Source organism: Fulvia fulva, chromosome 4, assembly GCF_020509005.1.
Source record: "Fulvia fulva chromosome 4, complete sequence".
NCBI classification, from domain to species: domain Eukaryota; kingdom Fungi; phylum Ascomycota; class Dothideomycetes; order Mycosphaerellales; family Mycosphaerellaceae; genus Fulvia; species Fulvia fulva.
Window position 1 is genome coordinate 4369168 of NC_063015.1, and position 24013 is coordinate 4393180.

General features: G+C 47.8%; 5 protein-coding genes across 5 annotated transcripts; 4 read left to right on the forward strand and 1 right to left on the reverse strand.

Moving 5' to 3' along the window:
- Nucleotides 1–506: 506 nt before the first annotated feature.
- CLAFUR5_04919 (uncharacterized protein) lies at nt 507–3817 on the reverse strand (the record flags this gene model as incomplete). Its single annotated transcript, XM_047904067.1, has 3 exons — nt 507–688; nt 763–1158; nt 1261–3817. 3 exons carry the CDS (start codon nt 3815–3817, stop codon nt 507–509), a joined length of 3135 nt encoding a protein of 1044 aa, XP_047761048.1.
- A 919-nt stretch (nt 3818–4736) lies between these two features.
- On the forward strand, nt 4737–7356 carry CLAFUR5_04920 (Ino eighty subunit 1; the record flags this gene model as incomplete). The annotated part of the gene is made up of 3 exons (XM_047904068.1): nt 4737–5328; nt 5379–6065; nt 6116–7356. The coding sequence occupies 3 exons, from the start codon at nt 4737–4739 to the stop codon at nt 7354–7356; spliced, it is 2520 nt and encodes an 839-aa protein (XP_047760198.1).
- A 323-nt stretch (nt 7357–7679) lies between these two features.
- Nucleotides 7680–8211, forward strand: CLAFUR5_04921 (uncharacterized protein; the record flags this gene model as incomplete). The annotated part of the gene is made up of 3 exons (XM_047904069.1): nt 7680–7970; nt 8026–8103; nt 8155–8211. 3 exons carry the CDS (start codon nt 7680–7682, stop codon nt 8209–8211), a joined length of 426 nt encoding a protein of 141 aa, XP_047760197.1.
- A 659-nt stretch (nt 8212–8870) lies between these two features.
- Nucleotides 8871–9442, forward strand: CLAFUR5_04922 (uncharacterized protein; the record flags this gene model as incomplete). Its single annotated transcript, XM_047904070.1, has 2 exons — nt 8871–9326; nt 9380–9442. The coding sequence occupies 2 exons, from the start codon at nt 8871–8873 to the stop codon at nt 9440–9442; spliced, it is 519 nt and encodes a 172-aa protein (XP_047760200.1).
- Nucleotides 9443–9730: 288 nt separating this feature from the next.
- Nucleotides 9731–10284, forward strand: CLAFUR5_04923 (uncharacterized protein; the record flags this gene model as incomplete). The annotated part of the gene is made up of 2 exons (XM_047904071.1): nt 9731–10168; nt 10228–10284. The coding sequence occupies 2 exons, from the start codon at nt 9731–9733 to the stop codon at nt 10282–10284; spliced, it is 495 nt and encodes a 164-aa protein (XP_047760199.1).
- Nucleotides 10285–24013: the final 13729 nt, after the last annotated feature.

Genomic DNA, 24013 nt, shown 5'->3' on the forward strand with positions numbered 1-24013 from the left:
AGACGGAAGAATGAAGTTATGGATGTTCACGGCATTGGCGTTGCAGCGGGATTTCATCATTCTACTGGATCTCGTACTTACATTTTCGATACCCTTCTGACGACACGAGGTGGCTTTTGGAACGGGACTGCAGCGTTGGCGCTGGGCGTCGACGACATAGTGGAGATTGAGATGGAGGGGAAAAGCTGTCGGCTTGGAGAGATACCCATGAGAAGTATTTGTCGTTGTTCTTGCAAAGCGTTGCGACTCGCATGGTCTGTGCAGAGAGGACGTGAGGACCTACTGTAGGCAAGAGAAGATAGTTTACACGCGCAAGCGATATGTGGTGTCTTGCCTTGCAATGTGATGCGATGCGATCTGATTGATTGGTTGATTGCTGGAAGTGCTAGTGGTGCCGAGATGCTCATGTTCATGTCCATGCTCATGCCATCCCTCGTGCAAAGTGCGGTGCAGTCAACATTTCCATGCTTGAAGCCCCAGACTTCTCCATGCCCATCTCGCGTTCCCTACTCATCCTCCCCCTCGCTTCCACTCTCGCCCTCATCGTCTTCGTCATCGTCTTCATCATCCTTAACATCCTCACCCTCCGGCTCCTTAAGCCCATAATCATCCTGAAAGTCCTCCAGCTTCTTCAACTCCACCTTGAAGCCGACACTCTTAAAGTTAGTGACAAGGTCGTCCGCCATACCTGCAAAACATCATCGTCAGCTTTAACCACCTCCAAAGAACCGCACAGTACGCCCATGAAGAGCTTGAACTTACCAGCAGCACAAGTCACAACCATATTCGCCGTCTCCGCGCTAAGAAGCGGCACAAGCCACTTCTCAATCGCCCTCTTTGCATCCTCCGGCTCGACTTGCCCGATCTGCTTCAGGAGCTGTGTATTGTAGTCCTTGTCGAGCCCGCGTAGGACTTGGGTGATGAAGGATTCGTCCGCGGCATAGCCCATGGTCGCGCCCTCCTCGGCCATCTCGTAGACAATCTCGCCTACGGCGGCTTGAATGGCGAGCTTTTTGAGGGGTTTGGTGCCGTTTGCGTAGGATTCGATTTCCGCTTTGCCGGCGGCGTAGGCTTTGAAGCAGTTGGGGGCGCGGTCGATGGAGAAGTGGAGTTTTCCTAGTTCGATGCTGCGGCGGATTGAGGCGCCGTAGGCGAGGCCTGGGAGGGAGGGTGTTAGCATATGTTCGGGTGAGGGTGCAGTGGCAGTGCTTTGGTAGATGTCATGGGAAACGTATATGCTGTTCGCTTGATATAACATACCTGTGCCACGAATCGATGTCCAAAGTGGCCCCTCTACAGCACGAAGGAATGCGATGGCGACAATCAGCGCGGGGAGATCTGGGTGTTGATAAGAATTCGGACCAAGTGATGTGAGGACGATGTAGGAGCTGTCTACGGCAGTAATGGGGATGATGTAGGCTGCTGTTCCTGGGGTGTTGCCAACGTCGCTAATGGTCGACTTGAGGTCATCCAAAGGCTCGAGATTGTTGGTCGTGGACAAGTTCTTCGTCAGATTCTGCCAGGCGGATACAGGATCTGGGAGCTTGGTGATGTCCGCTATGACAACGGCGCGGAAGTTCTCAGGCCGGTGAAGGGTATCGCAGAGGGTTTGGAGCTTCGCGATGACTGCTTGCGGCTCTTGTTTGAGCAGCTTGCGGAGGTGCTTGAGGTGAAGGGCCTTGGTCAATGTGTTGGTAGCATGACGGTTGGCGTTGCGGTTGGAGGATATCATCGAGTTGACAGCCCAGACCATAGAATCGCCAGCACGCTTCTCGGCTGGAATATCTGCCAAGATCTTGGTCAGGGATGCGTGAAGTCGTACTGGATCGTGTATCGCATCAAAAAGCACCGTCCGAATGCGTGAGATGACCTTGGCGTAGCTCTCTGGCTCGGTCATGGCAGTGATGGCCACCATTTGCTGATTGCCATAGGATGAGTTCGCATAATATGAGATTGTATCCTTCTCCAGCTCGGTGACCAAATCTTCGAACTCGATCCGCTTGCCGTCAATGTACACTGGTGTGGTGAAGAGATTGTTGAGGTATAGACTGAGTACAGGTCGAAGCTCTGCAGGTACGCCAGTAGTACCCATATACAGCTTGATCTTGACAAAGTTGGAAGGTATGTGCTCGAAGTGTATGAACAGTGGCGAGCCGTCGTCGGCCTTGTCGATGATGTGTTGAATCTCATTATCGAGGGCTCCCATCTTGCGTGCAGCGCCTGATCGTGCCGTTGTCGTCGAGATGAATGGCACCAATTCTGGTCTCGGTACTGGAAATTGCTCGAGCAGTTCATCAGGTATCGGCTTGCCGTTCGCTGCCTTCGCTTCCTCGAGCTTTTTGGAGAGTTTCTCCAGTCCCTCCGGTCCGAGTCGCTTCTTCTGTGCTTCGACACGATCCTTCTCCTCTTTCGTACTGCGCTCTGAGAGCTCTTTCGAAGGCACGCCAAGAACACACACGTGATGGTTGTCGATAAAGTACTTCGACAATGCTTCCTTCCACTGCTGCTCTGTCCACGTCGCTAGCGTGTCAAGTTCTGACAGGGTTTCGATGTCCTTGAGTGCGCGGCCTTCTCGGTCACTGAAGCAATGATCCTCAATCAGAGGCTGTGTGAAGAAGTCTTCCGAGCTTTCTGCACGTTCCTTGAGCTGTCGTCGTTCGCGCTTGATGCAGTCGCTCAAGTACGACATGTCCAGCGGCTTCTCGAGAGTCTCGTTCAGTACCGCGATGAGACGCTCGTAGACTGCACGTAGCTGATCTGTCTCCACGGATGTCAGGTAGAACCATGTCACAATATCTGGACGTGTCTCAACCTCGTAGTAGACGGCGCTGCATAGCTGTTCTCGTTCAACCAATGTATTCTCTAGCACGCTGATCGGTGAGTCTGCGAGGTACGCAAGCAGGACTGTCAACGAAGCTACTGCAAGAGCGTCGTCACAGTTTGGTCCAAGCCAGCCAACCGTGAGCTCACCCATGGACTCGTCCTCTTCTGGGAACTGAATCGTATCAACTTTGGTCTCTGTAAGCTTTGGCGTAGGCTTCGAATCGACCCACGGCCTCCGGAAGGGGTCTTCTAGTCTTGGCACATCCTCAACGATTGTGGTCTCAAAGTCGTCTAAGATCTGTAGAAGCTCATCGTGATCCACCTCACCCGTGATAATCACACGCAAGTTCTTGGGCTGATACATCTCCTTGTGGTATGCTCGAATGCGATCTGCCGTCAGGGCTCTCAGTTCCTTGGTCATGCCGCCAGTCTCGGAACGGAAGCCATTGCCCTCAGGATACATCAGGACCCTTCGATGAAGCTCGATCAAATCGCTCGGGGTGTTCTCACGAGCTTGCATCTCAGAATATACCACTCCGGCGTCATGACCAGTGCCGTCGATGTGATGCACTTCTGTGTAACAGGCCGGATCGGTCATGGTTGGCACGATCAAGTGTTCCAGATAGACTGGTAGAATCTGCGAGAATCCTTCCCATCCTGCGGTCTTGAGCGAGTATGAAGTGTAGTCTGTTGCGGTGCCAGCGTTAGTGGTAGAGAAGGCCCGTGAAGACAGTCGATCCAGTAGTCCAGTATACTTGTATGACTTGGAGCCCATGAAGACCAGATGCTCCAGAGTGTGTGGCGCGCCAGAATTGTCGTTGATTTCGGTAGCCAGAGCGAACTCTCCTTCGACTTTGGGACCTTTCTTGTCCACAACGGCAAGCCGCATGCCAGTTCTTGTCGACTCATATTGGGTGATGTTGACGGGAGCGTAGTCGAGTTGCAGTTGTTGTATTGTCTTGAAGCGCGGAGCTTGCCGCTTGGATGCGGGCATGATGAAGAATGCCAACTGAGTCAGAGGTCGGCGAATGTTTGCAGTGTCTATGATTTTTGTCGTTGACAAGCAAGTACCTTCTCCAGCTGATGGTTGTGGCGATGTGGTCGTTGTGTTTCAATTGCGATGTGTCCCGGCTCAAGACGGTCGGTGGAAGGTACATGTACCTTGCGAGAGCTTTGCAACTACAGGAAAGCTTGCGTGTTCTTGCTGGATATGAGGAAGGTGGTGTTGGTTGTGCTGGTGAGAAGGAAGCTGGACGTAACGAAGTAACGACCATTTACAATTGACAATTCTCATCCATGGCACGCATGGGTAGGTCACCAGCTCAGACCAGTCGGCACGCTAGCCTTCCGCGGACAGCTCCAGCGGGTCTGAGCTGCCGATCCGCCGAAAGCGCGCACGAGCAAACCTGAGGCCCATCACCCAAGATACCATCGTCCTGGCCCACGTGCATCAAAAGGCCTGCAATCACGTCTACACCCCGGCTTTGGTGTGCAAGAACTCATGTTCAAGACCAAAGGCACTTCATCCGTTCTTGGGAGGATCGAGTAGCGCGGTAGAAGACGATCGAATACAGGAAGTGCTTACATGTATGCATCACTTGTGGTATGACGCTGTTTCCAGTCAATGTCAATGCGCGCGATCCCAAGGTTGGCAGATTGGAGACAGCCGGGACGAGAAGTCAGCACAGCGCCACGTATGCGCCGCCTCCAAGTGCCCTCCTTCACCCATCGTCTCCCCTCCCATACACGTCCCAGCATTGTCGTCGCATCGGTCGCATGTCTTCCCATGACCGCCATACAAATCCAATGGCACACCGGACCATGCATTGACAGTTACGAGACTCGTCGCCCAGCAGACGCAGCTTCCCGAGTCGTGAGACTTTGAAACAGATGATAACGCCTGGACCAGCATCATGACCTCCTTGCAACACATATTGGCTGGCGAGCCCGACGACCAACATCCCTCCCCAGCACCTCCCGCTCCAGCCCACCCACTGCCTCCGCCTGCGCCGCCCGTGCCCGCATTCGACAGAAACGACGACAGCAGCACAGATGCCATGCCACCGAAGAAGAGGCTCGATGATGACAGCAATGCCGCAACGCCCACCAAGCCGGCAGAGAACGGCGACGGCGACGGCGACGAGCCCATGTACACATCAACCACCACATCAACCAGACGCAACGCGAATGGAGCTACCTCGTCCGTCTATTCCGGCAACAAGATACGGCACCTGAAGAAAGAGGATGGCATCCCACTATGGCGCAAGGACATACAGTACGACTTTCTCAGACTTGTTTTCGACGACACAACCCCATGCTTCACCAAGTACAGCGATGGAACAAAAGGACATACTTTCGCAGACATATACATCGACGCCATGGCCAAGAGTAGCAAGTGCAGCAAGATCTTGAAGGAGAAGCTGCTGCAGGACCAAGACGGTGCCATCAGTATGGCTATGGTCTGCCTATTGGTCAATGTTGGCAGAATGAACACAACGCTCAATTGTATGTGGTGATTGAGATTGGGCGGTGGCTTTGGCTGACACGCAGTATAGTCTTCCCAGAGATGCGCGCACAGCTCCGGACATATCACTCGATACCTGCCCTGCAAGCACACCAAGACCCAAACGCCTACAAACAGCTTCAAGATGCGCCTCGTCTGAAGTCTATTCTCAAGGGCGCAACCGAAGACGAGCCACAACCCAGCACAATGGAGGACATCAAGGCCGCCTCGATACCTCGAACGAACCCGGTCAACCTCATCTTCGTCATGAGCCAGTATGCGCCCAAGATCAGCGAGGTCCATTTCCCTCCACCGCGAGATTTCTTCGACCTGGTCATGCGACCAAGCTTGAGCAGCGCGAGCAGGGCAAAGGCATTCTTGTGGCTGATCTGGTGGTACCTCGAGAGCGGCTTCAGTGTCGAGGACAGCCAGCGGAATCCGTTTGGTCCTGGACAACCTGGTGATGCCGAGGAAGGACCAGATGCCCAGCCGCTGAAGGTGCCGACACTGGAAAGCTTGACAGAAGAGCAGGCTGAGCTGGAAAATGTGGATACCGAAGAAGAGAAGCATTTTGGTGAGGTCAAGCGGAAGGAGCGGATATCGATCTTGGCCAGCGAACCGAGCCCAGCCATGACTGCTTTGAAGCGTGCACGTAAAGAGAAAGGTTTGACGACAGGTCATGGTGCTCATCCGAGTGATGATGAAGGTAGTGAAGTCGGCTACCATACGGGCCACATTCGTAAGTGAACGTTCTTGCCAATCAAATCTGGCCTGGCTTACACATTTTAGCACCCTCTGTGGGAAAGAGCTCTGCACTACGGCATGAAACTGGGAGCGAGTACACGCGTTCTCCGTCACCCGTCGGTTCTCGCGGCTTCCAAGCTGTCAATGCGAAACCAGCTGGTGACATGCGCATCAACAATCTCCTCAACGACGACGCTGGCCCAGACATGGCTTCGCCACAGACAGCACAAACACCCACGGCATCGTCCGCTAAGAAGGGACCCGGCCGAGGCAACTGGCGTAGGAAGAAGCCTGACTCGGGAGCCGCACCTTCTCGGAACAGCCAAGCAGATTCCCACCATGTACCTCTGCTACCGAACACTGGTCAGATTAACTTTGTCAACGATGGACCTCAACAGATGATGATGATGATGATGATGAGCACACCCGGTGGCGGTAATAAAGTGGGAGCACCGACTGGCATGTCTCCACCACAATCGACCAACATCTCTTTTGCTGCACCCAACGCGCACGTCCCGACTCCATCTTATCAAGCGCAGAAACGAAATCGTGGCATCACCCAGCATCAGTCTGCGGTAATCAACCACAGGAAACTACAAATCGACTACGCCCTCGAGAAGCGGATACGCAGAGCTCACGCTCGCGCCCGCGATAAACGCGAGTCGGAAGGCGCCATCATTCGGGCATGGAAGCGTATACGTATGATGCCGCCCGACTACGACTCAGAAGAAGAACAAATCAAGATTCGCAAGGCCAAAGATCGAGCAGATAAGACCGACGACGACTGGCGACTGAATCGAGGCAAGGAGAACGACGACTTCCTAGAAAACGTAGACCTCTGGCGAAGGCCGCGAGCACTCTACGCCGGCTTCGCTAAAGCTCCCAACGAGCCCAGTGATGTCGGCGAGGAAGCCAAGAGTCTCGCTCAGACTTTCCGGCGATGCTCGAGGCGGATCGATAGATGGCAGGAAACGAACCTTCCCGGCCAAGCTATGATGATGCGACAGCGGCTGGAGGAGCAGGGCATCCTACTTGATCGGCGGCGGGCTGTCAAGAGGCAGCATACGTACGACCAGGACGATGAGGTTGCGGAGATCCGGCCCGCTCCCATGGCTCATCGACCGCAGCAGGCGGGGAGACATGCTATATCGCGGCAGGCTTCGAAGGCTGTGGATGAGGAAGGGAATGGTGGGCCGGAAGAGCTTGACGAGGAGGATAGGGAACTTCTTGGGGAGGTTGATGCGGATGAGAGTGAGGATGATGAGGATGAGGACATGGATGATTGATGATGATGCGGTTCTGATGTCGCTGGAAGGGTGGCAAGACGGCACCGGACAGGACTTTTTGGCTTCTGCTGATCAAACTTTGAGAGTTTAGTGGAAGCATTGCGGGCCTGGCCGAGCTAAGGTGGTGCATATTGTATTGCACACTTCTTCTACCTTTGCATTTGTGTTTCTTTTTCCGGGCGCTTGCTGGAGTGTGGATCACATGCTGCCGCCAAAGCTGATTGTGTTTGCTGACGTTGACCAACAATGTAGGCGTTTTCGAACCTTTTCTTAAGAACCCGCGCGGATCCAGATTCATCTCGACACCGTCGCGGCGACCCAACATGTCGGGCAACAAGCACAATACCATGGCTGTGAACATCCCTCTTGCGGCCGCGGTACCACTCGATGTGATTGCGGGCATCAAGAATGACCAAACTCTCCCTGAGATTGTCCTTGATGCCGTCTTCGGATCTATGCGCGACGAGATCATCGAAGCGATCAGGGCCATCCCATACGACATTGCGCCCGTCCGCGACGCCTCCTCGACTGCTACACCAGAGAGCAAGTCGCCACCAGGGTGCGGGTGGATCAACATCAAAGTCCAACTCCTTATCGACGGTAGCGATCTGGATGTCAGAGTGTACAGGCGATGAAAGGTTGCAAAGCTGAAGGAGGTGGTTTAAGCAGCGTACCGCTATCCCGTCCGTCTCGCAGCGCTTGATCTTTGCGGGGAAGCAGATGAGTGAGGAGAAGTGGTTGGAGGAGGTGAGTTGTTTCGCGGGTTGGTGAAGGGGGATGCTGACTTTGTTGGCGCAGTGTGGGGTTCAGGAGGGGAGTGTTGTGTATCAGGTGCTGGCGTTGAGGGGGACTTGATGATAGGGAGGTGGAGGAGGTGAAAGAGGTGATGAGGGTATGCTGGTGGAGGGGTCAGGGGGCGGCGTGGTTGCATCAGTCACATGCTAAAGTTTGCGCCGTTTGCGCTGATGTCATCAATGGGATCCTAAAATGATATGTTGAAAGGCCTCCGTCCTTATTGAAATGAGCGAAGGGTAGCACTCGCAGCTCGAGGAAGCAGTTGTCCGCTGTCCTCGCGATGCCGCATGCTGCTGTCGTCGCAACGTGTATATACATTGTTTCCCACGTACTCGGAAGGGGATTTACCGCGCTGGGGCTGAGAAGCGCGCCAATTAAATAATTGTAAGTTCTTTTTCAGCCAATTAGACGACAGCTCGAGTTTGTTAGCGATGGCCTTCATCCTAAGACCCACCCCTACTGAGCACGGACCTTCCCCTTCCCCTTCCCCTTCCCCTTCTACCCCTTTACCTTCCCGTTCGTAGCGCTTCGAAGGTGATAGAGTCTGATTGTTATTCTCGCTCCGGGGCGCTTAGAGGGTACGCTCGAGTGCTCGCAAGCTCGCACGTCGCAACCCTCACCGCGCGCCCTTCGCTCAATGAAACTGAAGAATTCTCCTGACATTAAGATTTCGCTTTGCGACTCGGCTACAGCGACACCACACCACCAAGCACGGCACCATGTCGACCAAAGTCACCGTCACCGTCGAGGTCACGCACGAAGTGGCGGAGCGTATCAAAACTGACAATTGTCCGCCACACCTTATGCAGCCTCTCCTCGCCTCGCTTCGCAAGGACCTGGTTGCCGCAATCAAGGGCACTTCGGACATCGTGCTACGAATCAACAACGGCGAGAGCAAGAGCGTCACCGAGTCAACTCCCACCGGTGGAACAAAGCACACTACCGTCCGCCCATCAGCACCGGCATCAAATGGTACCTACGAGATCAAAATCCAAGAGACCCACAACGTGACAGATGAAGATGGATTAGACTGGACGGTCGAGGTCAATAACCGAATGACTGTGCAGCGCCTGAAGCAGGCCCTTCAAGACGACTACATTGGGGATGTCCGCCTCTTTGTCGACTACTTAGAATTCTATAGTATCGAGATGGACGATCGGAAGACTCTAGGACATGTGAGTGATGCTCACTTCTCGATATAGAAGGTGGCGATTGCCAATCTGCCTAGTACAAGCTGGTGGCGGACAGCGTGGTTAAGATGACCATTGATGTGCATGAGGTCTATGCATAAGTTACGCATAGACTTGGATGGCGCAGAGCTGTATCGCTGGCGAGAGGTCGTAAAGTGATCTTCCATTGTGCGTGGGCTGATGGTTTGTGGTGAGCTGAGACATTAAGCGATGCTGCGCTTCTGCCGAGACTATTTTGTAAGACTTGCAGAATCTTGCAGAACGTCGACCATGTCTAAGACAGACCCTAGAAGCATATCAGGTCGAACATAAAGGCTGTGCGATCTCGTCGTCCACCCTCTCACCTCAGATCATTTCCCTAGCAGCAAACTCACTTATCGCCGCGAAACATGAGCCAAATGTGGTTCAACATCAACATTCCCGTCACGTTAACCCTAGACCTAGTCGAATATGTCAAGCATCAAGCTCACTCCGGCGGACCCATTGATCACGACGCTATACGAACGGCTCTCGCCGACAACATCGATGCCATAACTGACACCATCCTTGCAATACCCTACGACATCAGACGCAGAAACAGCGTGTCCGCCAGCCCTCGACCATCAGAAACACCCTCTTCCTTCCGGATCTTTGTCAAGACTCCAGAAGGTCTGCCCATCGTCTATCAGGTCACGAAGTATACAACTGTGACGGGCCTTACGGAGAAGGTTCAAGGGAAGGAAGGTTTGCGACCGCAAGATCAGCGTCTAGTCTTGAATGGGAAGGTCATCTTCAACGGAGCGAGGGAGGATGAAGATATCATAATGCATCAGGTTACGATTGGAGCGGTGAGTTCTTGCAGATGTGGCGGAGGTGACGGATTGTGCTAACTGGGGGTGCTTTGTAGGTCGGGATCAAGAAGGATACTTTGGTGATCTTGTTGGATGCGGTGCCTGAAACTTAGCAGTGACGTGAGGACAGCAATCTTGCGCTGCATGTCATGAGTCGTGGTGAATGCGCACCAAACGTGCTTCAGCCTGTACACATGTGCGGGTCTTGGCACAGTCTGATCAACAAGTAAGTCATTAGCAAAGTGAACCATTTCCTGAAGCTACGTTCGAACTACGTCGTAGACCTACGGTCGCAAGCTCCTTTCGGTACGACTAACGTTCGAACGTAGCTTCAGGAAATGGTGAGCGTGCTATATTCAGGTGAGGGAAGTGCCAAGCCGTCTTCTCATTGGTCGTTAATCAATCCGAATAGAGCCTGAGGCTTCAACGACCTCACGCTCCATCTCAAGCTTGCAGTATTGTAGATGCGATAGCACCGCGCAACTTCGCGCCGTAACGACGTGCGAGCTTACGAGCACTCGAGTGAGGTTAGCGAAGTATATGTAGCCTACTGTAGGCAGCCCGGCTAGTAAGTCAGTATTCTATCAACAGACGGGCAATAACCATCTCACAGGCTACGACACCATCGATAAGCGCGACGTGTACGACTCAAAGCGGTATGAGGGGTTCGAGCTGGCATAAAAGAGGTGATGTTGCTCAAAAGAGGTGGTGTTACGTGTTACGTAAAACAGGTAGTGTTACGTAGATAATGTTAGCGGCAAGTTGTGAAAGCATTCACCTCATAGAGGCCTTGAATACGGGCAGTGAGTCATAAATAATGACGTGTAGCGCGTTCTTTTTGTGTTTGCCGGGAACCAAAAACGCGTCTCCTACCGTAGGTACCCGTCTACCGCAAATTTTGTAGTCAAACCTCATTTCTTTAGGCAACCTGTTCCTTCTTCCTACATCACCTTCGCACTACAACTCGCGACCCGTCTCGTCTCGTCTTACAGCACATCTCATCTCTTAGAATAGCGCGTACATTATAGCGGACTAGATAGATCAGACGGACTAGCCTCCTATCCCTTAGGGCATAACTGTTCCGCCCGGCACGCATAAGTGTAGTGGACAGTATAAGCAGACACGTAGCAACGAGTACTTTATTGACTACCGGAGCAAGAAGAACTATAAGCAGGCCAACAAGTGCTAGCTATATCGTAGCAAGCCTGTTCCTACTACGAAGCCGAACACCGCTCGACTAAATAACACACGGCCTACTACTTAAGGTCCCGCTACTTAGCAATCAATATACAACTATCGTACCCGGACAGCTAGCGGTGCTCTCGAAACGAAGCCTCCTGCTCTTCTAGCCCTCGCTCCGAAGGGCCCTATCTACTTCTACTACTACTACTACTACTAGCATCCTCGATACCGTAACTTTCGTACAAAGGATGTTAAGGCTCAAGAAGATCTCTATATGTTCTGTAAGGACGGTATTATAGACCTCACTCGGGTAATAGAGCACAAGTAGTGTCATCAAGCTATACGTACGAGTTTCGACTAAAATAGGGTCGAGAATGCTACTACTTGTCTTGGCTACCGAACTATTACTAGCCTAACCGGTAGAGGTGTTAGTAGCGATGAATTGGACGACGAGGAAGACACTAGCGGCCGCGCTACATAACTACAACGTCGTGGTTAGCGTTTCGATCCTACCTCTATAGGTCAACTCGTAGATCTTATAGAGTATACCGAGCCTGCCTTAATAGACGACCTTAATAGTACAGCGCTAGGTAATATAGACTACGGTCGCTAACAAGCTACATACGAACGCCTTTACTTAGAAGAAGAAAAGATAAAGCTATATATACGCTACTATAAGCACTAGTTTCATCTTAACATTAACAGCTATAGAGTATATAGCCGGTATATCTCTATAGATAGAGCTAAGGCACTAGACTTACTATATCTTATAGCCTCGGACAATAATATAGACCCTAGACCTAGACCTGCTATAGACGGTCTTCCGGAGCTCACGCCTATTAAGAAGAAGCTTATCGTAAGGCTATATATATTCATTGATGTGTATTAAGTACGCGGCGTCTAGTATAAGTTCAAGGGTTATATCTATTACTTCCCTCGGGACTAAGGCTCTCTCTTTAAGGAGCTACTACTACTACTACTAGAAGATCTTCAAATAGTTATAATTAGACTAAGTAACGCTACTAACGATTATACTTAACGTCAATTCGAGAATGACCTTAAGGTCCGTCGGGCTGTCGTCCTTTAGTAGCTTTTCTTCTTAAAAGAGAATTATCTAGGCTATCGTAACATTACGATTAGCTAGTATAACCTCGATCGTCTTCCTAATAGTAAGGACGGCGAGGATGTCTCTAATCGTATTACTATACTATAGTATAAGCTTAGTAATGTTATAGCCGTACCCGCCGGTTAGGTTATATTAGGACTAGAAAGCGTAATAGTACTAGACTTAACTATAGATACTATAGGCTTCGAGCAGCTTTAAGCCCGCGTTTAAGGAGGTATAGCTACTAATATAGATGGCGTTAATCCTCGTATAGGACCTATACACTTTGTGACCTATCCTCTTCTTAGTAGTATCCCGGTCTTAGAGTATAAGAGAAAGCTAATACTATCTCTCTCGTATCTATAGCTATTCTATCGAGGTTAAGCGGAGTTTAATGTAGATAGTCGATAGCGTAGGGTCACCTTTCTATAGTAGATATAGTAGATACTCCTTAATAAAGACACCCGCTTTATATCTAATCCGACCTTCCGCTTCGCTTACTTTAATATATAGATAAGGTAATAGGCCCGTAGCTATTTAATATACTACGTTAAGCAATATCTATAGTAAGCTTCTCTAACTAGCGCTTAACTTCAAGCTACGTCTACTATATAGTCTGATCTAATAGCGTAATCTATTATCTAGTCTATCGTCCGCTAGTCTACTATACTTCGTAGTATACGCGCCTATTAGAAGGGTATACTTTATTAGCTTAAGGCTTTCTACTATACGCTAGGTATACTATTACTCTTCTTGACATTCTCCGCGGCTAATATATACTAGGACTCCCTAATATATCACTACCCGAACTACTAGGAGTAGTTAAATAGTACTCTAGCGGACAAAGCGTAAACCGCCCGTAACAACCTACGCGACCTTCCCTATATCGTAGATTACTATATTATACGCCGGGTCGACGACGAGAATTACCTATACGTAGTGTCGGCTACGAACCTCTCGTCTTGCTACGAGAGAGCTAAGTATTCTTACGCTAGAGCGTCGTAGGCGCGACGGGCGCGTAACGTAGGCGAAGCCGCGGCGAATAGAGGACTACTAGTAAAACGGGTATAAAAACTATCCGACGAGCGTATACTCGTATCGGGAGCGAGTCCCTCTTCTTTCTACGTATAAGAAGGGCGCGGAACCGTAGCCTATACGCTCGATAGGACACCTCTAGTATAAGTATAGAATTTTTACCTCCGGAGACCGTAAACCGAGCGGGCTAAGCGACAAACATTAGACGAGTAGACTATAGAACAATAACTAAGCGGACTATACGACGGCGTCGAGTGGACTACGAAATAATCTAGTGTTTACTAGCGGGCAATACGGTAGGTAGGTAGACACGCGACGAAGCCTATAAGGACCTATTAAGTACCCGGTATAGGAACGAGGGTTTTACCTAAGGTACTACCTGTCCCGCTATATAACGTACCTAGTCTAATATAGTAGATTACGACGAGGAAAAGACAATAGCCTAAGTAAGGAAAAGACGGCTATTAGGACGGGGAAAAGACGTATAATACAAGTGGATTAGTTCTATAATCGGGGAGGATCGAGAGTAGGGGAATAAGGAACTTTATATTAGTTAGTAGGTAGAAACGTAAGGAGTACGCTACCCGGCGTAGTGTATGCCCCGAGCAAACCTACAAGGTATAGACGGCCGCTTTCTAGAGATAGGCTACGGTAACGCAAAGGGCGTTAAAACCTAGGGCGTAGTATATACTAGTAGTAACGGCTAATACTATCTATATAGCCCGAGAGGACGGATACGTATATCGGTTAATAGAGAGCACTAAAGGGCTTAGGCCTATAGAGGTAGATATTAGCTTAAGGAGTAAATAGGGAGGGAGGGCGTAGAGGGAAGCTTTTGCTCCGGGCTAACCTCTCGAAACGAGGCTATACGGTAGTACTAGATAAGTAGGAAAGCGCGGTTAAGACTTGTTACCTTATCTCGTAGCTAGCTTACTAAATACGATTCCCTCCTTACTCGAGACTAGGGCTATAGACTTCTAATATATAATAGGTATAGCGCGTAGGATACGAGTAGCGGCACGAATAGTGATACGGACCGGCCTACTATAGCAGTTCTAGATAGCGAGTGAGATAGTAGTAAGAATAGGGGAGATAGCCTAGGAGGAAGAGCTCTAGGAAGCCTTCGAAGGCGCCCTACCTATAGACGTAGTAGGACTCCGGCGGTACTGACGACTACGTAGGCGGGTAGACCGTGGCCTATAGCGACCCCGAGTATAGAAGGAATAGCGATAGGAGCACTAATAGAGTATAGGAGCCCGGAAGGGTCGACTCGCCGTCTACTCGACGGCCAGCTCGTTTTCCGCTCGACGGTCGACCTGTCTCCTACTCGATAGGCGACCCGCCTCTACTAATAGTCGACCTGTCGTCTGCTCGATAGTCGGCTAGCTACTAACACTCGTTCCTAGGCACCGGGTAGATTAGTACTCCGGGGCGGCTAACTACCTAGTACTCACCGCTTCTAGTACGACAGATTGACCGACAAGTAATAGAGAGAACTTACTAATACCTAAAGAGGGTTTTTCCCCGTACGGCGGTTTTCCCCTCTCTCTTCCTTAATAGCCCCCGGCCTTATAGACCTTTTAGGAGCTAGATAGGCATTATGAATGTGTTTATTTATTTATATTATACGCCGCTTCGAGATCTTCTTCGAGGCCTATATTAAGCTAAAGTTTAACGTTGTTAAGTATTAGTTTCGCGTTAAGTAGTAGGGGCGAGGTAGTGTATATATCTACGGCTTCGTTTAGACTAATAGCCTTCTAGTATTCGATATAGAAGATCTAGCTAACCGTAAGCAATTTATATAGATAGATAGATATTTCATTAAGCTATTATAGTGCCCTTTGGCCTATGTAGCTATACTATCTTGTTTTCGTATATATAGAGGGGAAACCGTATTAGTAAAAACCCCTCCTCCTTCCCGCCTGTCTTTTCCTCCTAGTTATTGTCTTAATTTTCCCTTGTTAGGGGTACGCTAGTGTCATAGGCCTGCCCTAATGACTACCCTATCTGCCACCCCCTAGCTTCCGCCTCTTGTCTATCCACTCCTCCGTCTCGCTAGCGAGGCTAAACTACTAGAGGTATCCCTACTATAGTATCTACCGAGAGATTCGGCGAATGTTACCTTTGTCCCTAATAATTGACTTATAGTCTCTCCTTCCCGCTTAGTGCCTCTAATTTCCCCTACCTCTCGCCTACTACGGGCATCGTAATAGTATATGTTCTAGGTTTTGCGATAGGTAGCTACACTAGTAGGCTAGGCTATAGATGTCTAGTACGCGTCTTCTAAATAGGTAGGCCCTTAACCTAATATATTCGGACCTAATTTAGATCGCTATGCTTGCCTCGGCCCTTATTAGGTCCCTATATAGCTAGTAATTATGTCTCTAGAAGGCTCGGAGCGCTATCGGGCCTGTTGTCTTAGGGGGCTTCCTTTTCTAGTCCTACTCCTATAGGTAGCTCGCTATCTGTTCCGCTAGGCTTTAGGTCTTAGCCTTGCTCCCGCCGGCCTAGCGAGTCCTACGCTCCTCCTCTTTTCGTGCTAGCTATTCGGTACTTGTCTATATAGCCGTAAAGGTAGTAAGGTCATCCTCTTTTTGGCTTGTCCTATGTCCGGCCCCTCTCCGGTAGTAGCTTTCTATCTTATTCTTTGCCTCCTAGATCGTAGTTTGTACTAGGTAACCTGTCGTCCTTACCGCGTATTGAATTCTTATTCCCCGGATATACTAGCCGATTAGTAGTGTTCCTGTCTCCATTTCTACCGTACTTATTAACGTTGTCTTATTTACGCCTAGTACTCTACGTAGGTTACCTACCTATGTCCTGTTTAGGGGTTGCTCTATCCGTTTCGGGATCGGCTTACCTGCGCCTCCTGTTCCCTAAATCTATGCCCCGTATAGTATAGCTAGTCTAACGATCGCCTTATATATTACTCTTACCTTATCGAATGTTGCTCCCTATATAGATGCCGTAAGTCTCTTTATCGAGGCTTCGTTAACTTGTGCTCGACTCTAGGCTTTCTTAACCTATATATTCTAGCTTAGCTTCGGGTCGAGCCAGATCCCTAGTACTCGTAGCTCCGCTAATAGCTTTGTCTCGTAGCCTTAGATTCTTACCGCCGCCTTTATATTATAGTATGTTCTCGCTTTACTAAAGTGTATAAGTTGGTACTTTTTAGGGGCGAACTGGGCACTATACTTCTTTACCCACTCCTCGCATTTCTTGTGCCTATCTTCGAGGAGGCGACAGTTCTCTTCTGTCGAGTCTAACTAGGCTAGGATATTTATATCGTCTACGAACCCCGATACTCAGGTTTACGGAGAGGTGAGTAGGGGGATTAGATCAGACATAAATATTAGAAATAGGATAGGGGAGAGAGTAGATCCCTAAGGTATTCTAGTCTCTGCCTTTACCGGGTCGGACGTGTACCTTCCTAGGACTAGGTATATCGTCCGTTCCTAGAGAAAGGAGTAGACGATCGTCGTTACCTACTAGGGGATGCCTTTCTGCTATAGGATATATATTAGCCTTTAGTATAAGACGTTATCGAAGGCTCCTACGATGTCGAGGGATAGTAAGGACGCCGCTCGGTTCCTACCGTAGTGCTAGAGGGTCTGAATTTGCTCCGTAATTAGCTCTATTACTATTAGTGTCGATCGCTAGCTTCTTCCCCCTATCTATGTTGCTAGGAGTACGTGGTTGTCCTCGGCTAGCTACGTAAGTCTCTAGGCTACTATCTTTTCTAGGACCTTCCCTATCGTATTTAGAAGTGCGATTGGTCTGTACGACTTGGGCTAAGTATAGTCCTCCTTCTATAGCTTACGTAGTACTACTGTTATAGACTCTCTATACGGCTTCGGGTGATACCCTAGCCGTAGGTACGCGGTAAATAGGTTTGCTAGGCTCGGCGCGATCTCTTCTCTATACTCTTTTAGCAGTATATTTAGTATCCTATCTAGGCCTAGGGCTTTCCGTCCTTTTAGCTTACTTATGACTCCTATTACTATGTTAGAGCTAACCGCCTAATCTATATCTAGGGGTTCCGGATATATACTCGGGTCGATATCCGTAAGGTCTACCTCTACTTACGTCGAAAAGAAATGGTCGGCTAATGCTTTTGCCTTGCCCCGGGGCGTAGCCTAGGCAATCCCTTCGCGGTCTACGATTAGGGGGAAGTGAGGGGTTTGCTACTCTTTAGGTAGTCGTGCCTATTTAGTAAGTCTCTACATCTATTCCGGGTTTTCTATAACGAGCCCGATTGTCGCTCTCTAGTCCTATAGCTTGTCGCGTCTTATCTATACCTTCTTCTCTTATGTCGCGCGATAGTATTGCTCCTACGTCTCTTAGGTATGCTCCTTCGTCTACTGTCGCCTTACCCTTCTAGCCTCCCTTACCTTCGTAGAGTATTTAGGGGTCTAGAAGGCCTTCTACTACGTTAAGGGCCGGAGTAACGGCGTATATTGTTCCGCTGCTTGCTATATAACCGAGGTAATCTGTTCCGCTACTTGATCTAGCTAAGCTGTCGTCTCGAGTTCTCTATACTATAGTAGGTTCGCTATTAGGAAGCCTCTTATATCGTCCTAGCGTGCCTTCTTCTAGTTACGGCGTGGTTCGCTTACTAGCTCCTCTATCGCCTTTACCCCTAGCGTCGTTTAGATAGGGATATAGTCTAAGGAGGCTTCTAGCGCGTAGTTCGGTCGGCATTAGACTAGTCTCTCTTCAAGTTCTCGTAATAGAAAGTATAGGTCGATCGTGCTTATACTTGTACGGGCCTTCTACGTCTCTATTCCCTTTAGTATTACTAAGGCCATTCCGTAGCGTGCGGTTATATCTAGTAGCTTTTCCCCTAGAAACGCGTACGGGGGAGTGAATTCGAGTCCCTACTATAGATAGTAGAGGTTAAAGTCGCCGAGGAGTACTTACTTTATGTCTTAGCTTAGGGTCCGCTCTAGGTAGGCGAGGGTTCCTAGTTCCCTACTCGTCCGACCCCGCGGTAGCGGGTTATAAACGTTATAGATCTAGATAGGGCCTTGTGTCGTGTCGATCTAGATTGATGTTATGTCTCCTAGGTTGCCCTACTACGGTAGTATAACCTTCTACGACTCAAGCTCTATAGTCTTGCTTACGTATATATATGTCCTCGGGATGACGCCTCGTTAGCCCGCGATTACGGTATAGTATCTCCGGTCATTATAAGTGGCTAGGAGTCCTTCGTAGGGGTTGACCTATAGTTCCTATACCGCGATAACGTAGTGCCGTAGCGAGTCTAGCTCTTATAGAAAGTGGCGCTAGACCTTGTCCCTACTTTTGTTTACGTTATACTACACGATAGTAATGTCGTCGTATAGTATTATTCGTTATCCGTAAGGTCCATTTCCGTGCTAACCTACTATGTCTCCTAAGCCTATATCTCGCTGTCCGGCTAGCCCTAGGGCCGCTAGGGCGCCCTAAAGATTCGTATTTAGCCTAGTTCGTTAGCGGCCCGGTTAAGGTGTCGAGGCCTACCGGGAGGTAGATACGTTTACGGTTAGGTTCCCTTATTCGTCTCTTCTACCCTCTTCCTTTTGCTCGGTTCGAAGCCCTTATATACGGTAGGTCACTCCTACTACCGTTAGGGGTACCTAGCTAGTATAGAAATCCTTGCTTATCTCGCTCGTTCTTATACTACTATTCTAGTTAGGTATTAGCTTGAATACGCTAGGTGCCTTCTGCCGTAGTATATATACCTGCTCTCCTTTTTTAGGCATTCCCTTCCCTAGTATAGGCCTACGTAGTAAGGACACCTTAGGGTCTTCTCCCCGTATTTTAGGGCTATATGACCGTACTGTTAGCATTAGAAGCATTGTAGTACCCTATAGCTACTCTAATAGATCTCCGTATCTATTCTCTCGTAGTTCTAGAATAGCCTATTGTCTAGTATCTAGTTAGCTTATTCCGCTATCTCTACCTAGATAATAAGCGATAAGTATATCTTTTCTCGGTCTACTGTCTTATATAGCTATGCCGCCTTCGTTAGTCGTACTCCTAGGGAGGTGTTCTAGTTCTATACTTAGAGGTAGGGAAGGTCTTCGACCTTAAATGTCCTAGGGACCCCGTAGGCGATAACGGTATACTATTAGTAGGAGACTCGTGCCGACTTCGCGACTTTAGTAGTCTACTCCTTATAGGTCTCTAGCTTTCGTCTATTAGACTCTTATACGGTAAAGAGTCTCACTACGCCTATTGCCTCTACCCTCGCTCTAACTACCTCCTTTTGGCCAATTCTATCGACAATCTCCTTGCTTATTAGGGCTGCGATTTCTTGTTTTTCCGCCGGATTAGTAATATATAGGCGTACCGCCTTACTTGCCTTCGGAGGGGGTTAATTCTTACCTACTACTACTATTGCCTATATAGTTAGTCTCTAGGCTACCTTCTGTGTTACTTGTTAGATTGTTTTCGGGATTTAGTGTAATAGCGCTTTTAGCGCTCCTAGTAGCTATGCTATAGTGTTCTTATATATCCGGGCTAGGTGTTCGCTATCCCCTAGTAAGTCTTCCGCCTCCGTATATAGGGTCGTCTACGCTATATTGTTTGTCGTTAGCCTCTACTTTCTATATAGTAGGCCTTGGCTTATATCCTAGGTTTTTCCTTAGTCTGTTCCCCGGTTTGACTCTTAGTATAGAGTGTTTATAAGGCTATAGCTCTCGTTAGTTACTATCCTTCGCTACTATTTGGGGTCGCGCTTCCTAATTAGGTAGTTGTCCTCCGTAACTCCGTAACTCTAGAGTCTGCCTTTAGGGGAACGGAACCTCAGTTTTAGGGTTCTTTATACCACGATTACGCCGCCGCTAGCGTAGGCGGGTCGCTGCTACTTGAGTAGATTGCTCGCCTTAATAAGGGCTGTCGAATAAATAGTCCTCGTCCGCTATAGGTATTACCTTTACTAGATAAGGAAGGAATCGTATTTTGTTAGAAGACGTATATAAGCAATTTATATAATTATAGGCTTAATACGTTTAAGCTATTAATCCTAAGCCCGGACGCACTTTAGTACTAGCTACTTAGAGTACTACTTTAGCTATAAATAGATTGAGCCTAGAGAATACCTAAGCCAACCTTTCGAATATCCTTAACCTAGTATAGCGATACGTAGAGTACACTATATTATACTATTGTTAACGAGCTAAGGGCCCCCTTTAAACCCTAAAATTTGCGCGTCGAATCTCGTTAACCTTTAACGGTTAATTACGTAGCGGGGGTATATAGGGGTACTACTAAGATATATATAGTTAGAAGGCGACCTTAATAGGAAGCTAGGATTTACGAAGAATCTCTCTATAAGGCAAAAATACGAGAATCTAAAAATTTCAGATTTATTATCTTTTAGGATCACTATATATATTTTACGGCCCGCGGACCGACAAGTATATATACCTACGCGTAAGCTATCCTAGGGTCACTAGGCGCGCCCTTACTTACTAGGGTAGTTAGTCGTCTATATTTTAGTAGTTAATAAGGGGGTGAATCAAGTATATACCCGGTAGCATTATTAGTACATTTTAGTAAAATTAAGGTTAAGGTCGACTCTATTAAATAGGTACGAGTTACGTAGTAGTAGAAGACGGCGGATTATACGAAAGACGAAGAAGGACCTAATAGGATAGCGTATATCTATATACAGTATCGCCGGTATTAGTATAGGTAGATACTAGGTGTCCGGATGTTTGCTAGCCTATAGGCTAGTAAACCCTAGTCACGTGATCTAGTCACATGACACACCTACACCCACATACTTGTCCTGCGGCCTGTATGTTCTTAACACTCCCACTTAGGCTATATAGTCTCCTACAATCCCTTTACGTAAGCTAGAGCTGCCTTATAAAGTTTTAGAACTGCTAGCTATTAAGGGGCTTTATTAACCTATTAGTAGCTATGTCCTTTATATAGTAGTAGTCTACTATAATCTTCTTCTACTACTAGAGATGTCTAATATAGTTATATATAACATCAATATACTTTGACCTTTTATATATATAGGCATCTTTAACAAGTGTCAAAGCGGCTTAGTTGTTACCTATAAGCTTGACTAGCCTTAGCTCGTTAATAGTGCCCTTGCTTGCCCTTATACTCGGCTAGAAAGAGCTCTTTCCCACCAGTTCTAGGCACCCTATTTCCCTAAGGACAGTAGTAAGAAATTGTGACTGCTTTACGGCTACGTTTATAGCTATAAACTTAGCTTCTATTATTGATGTTATAATAGACTTCTACTTCCTACTTATCTAGGACATAGGTGATCTATAAAGGAACCACACGTATTCTAGAATTGAGACTCTATCCACTTTGTCTATAGCGTAGTCAGAGTCCGAGTATCCCTAGAGATTGCCCCCTCCTTTTCTATATATAAGACCTAGGTCTAGGTACGACCGTAGGTATCGGGAGAGCTTCTTCAAAGCCTTTATATACTACTACGAGGGATCAGCAACAAATGAGCTAATTCTTCTAAGGGGGAATGCTAAGTCTGGCCTTGTCATTGTTATTAGCCACATCTAGGTACAATTGTGGCTCTAGTAATCCTATTTGTTACACCTCTTATCTATAGGTGCCGTAGGCACTAAATGCTTGTAGCTCTCTATAGGTAAGTAGGTTAGCGTAGCCTTCTCTCTAGCTATATTCATCTTAGCTATATCTAGGTACTATTTTAGCTCTAGTAATCCTGTTTGTTACACCTCTTATCTATAGGAGCCGTAGGCACTAAATGCTCGTAGCTCTCTATAGGTAAGTAGGTTAGCGTAGCCTTCTCTCTAGCTATGTTCATCTTAGCTAAGTTAGCGTAGATATAGTGTCCTTAATTAAGCTTTAAAGTACCTTAGGACCTGTCTCTTATAATCCTTATTCTAAGGATCTTTATAGGTTCACTAAGATCTTTAATCTTAAACACTTTTCTAAGCTTAGCCTTAAACCACTAAACATCTAATAGCTTCGGAGCTATAATAGGTATGTCATCTATATAGATAAGGACTATAAGGTCTCTATCCGTATAGATAAGTAGACATAGATCTACCTAGGACTAGGTAAATCTAATCTTCTCTAGCTTCGTAATATAGAGCTTATTCTAGTCTCTAGCTACTTACTTAAGCGTATAAAGGCTTCGTAGGACCTTAAATACTATGTTTAGAGGTGCTTTAACTCCTAGGGGTGGGATTATATAGATGTCTTTAAGAAGGCTACTTTAGGTAAAAGCATTATTCACATCTACTAGGTGTATCTCGAGATCTCTCTTATACACTACTGCTATAAAGACTCGGAGAGTATTATGTCTAACAGTAGGTGTAAAGGTCTCTTTAAAGTCAACCCTATATTTCTATATAAACCCTATTATAACTAGTCTTGCCTTGAACTTCTTAATAGCTCTACTAATCATTCTTTTCACATCAAAGACCTACCTAGAAGTAATTAGATTCGCACCCTTTGGCGGTACAACTACTTCCTAGGTGTTGTTGCTTACTAAGGCAATAAGTTCGTTCTCGATTGCCTCTCTCTATATATATCCCTATTCGGGGTCTCCTACGGCTGCCTTATAGGACTTTGGGATTAGCACTTCCTGCTAATAGGCTATAGCCTGCCTAATAGTAGCAAATGTATGTTCTTCTACGTCGTTCAGAATCTCCTCTACCTAGCTTATTATAGGGTCTAGATAGAACATCTAGGCGATAAGAGCCTTATAGTGTTTAGCCTTATACTCTTTAGAGTTATTATCTCCGTCCCCCCTTAACCTCTTATTGCCTATAACCTGAGGTAGCGCTAGGTGTTCGGATAGGTCGAACTGAACGACATCTTCTTTTTCTTTTATTAGAGTACCCTAATCTCTAAACTTCTGGTATTCCCTAATGTCCTTTAGGGGAGGGGGAAGTTGTACAAATAGCGGTTGCTATAGTGTTAATGACTTAGGTAGGCTCTATATAGATCCACCGTTATCGGCCTTCGACAGTGTTAAAACCGCTATAATATTTTCTCCTAGCCTTCGTAACGGTGTCTCTAATAATCCCCTATCGGAAAATTTCGCCCTAAAGGGCTTCCTCCTAATAGGATAGCGCTATAGCGCTCGACTCGGCTAGTTAGTGAAGGTGATACCAAGATCTATATCTCCCCCCTTCTTATTCTTAAACTAGTCGACGTGACTATACGCTTTTATTACTTTTATGTCGGGATCCTAGAACAGCTATTGTTTTGTAGTGTTTTCTGAGTAGCCTATAAACACGGCTTCTTTTCCTCGATTTATTAACTTGTCTTTCCTTAAGCCTTGAGGTTGGGCTCTTAGGTCTATATAGACTATAGCTTTACATCCCTAGACGCGGAAATGGTCGACTGATAGTACTTAGCTAGTAAAGGCTTCTTCTAGTAAAAGAGCAATACTATTAATAATCGGACTATTAGGCAGTCTGTTTCTGATCATAGTCTGTACTTACAAAGCTTCTAGCCAGAACTTAACTAGTATACTAGAGTCTTTAAGCATAGCCCGGACTATGTTCTTAGAGGCTTGA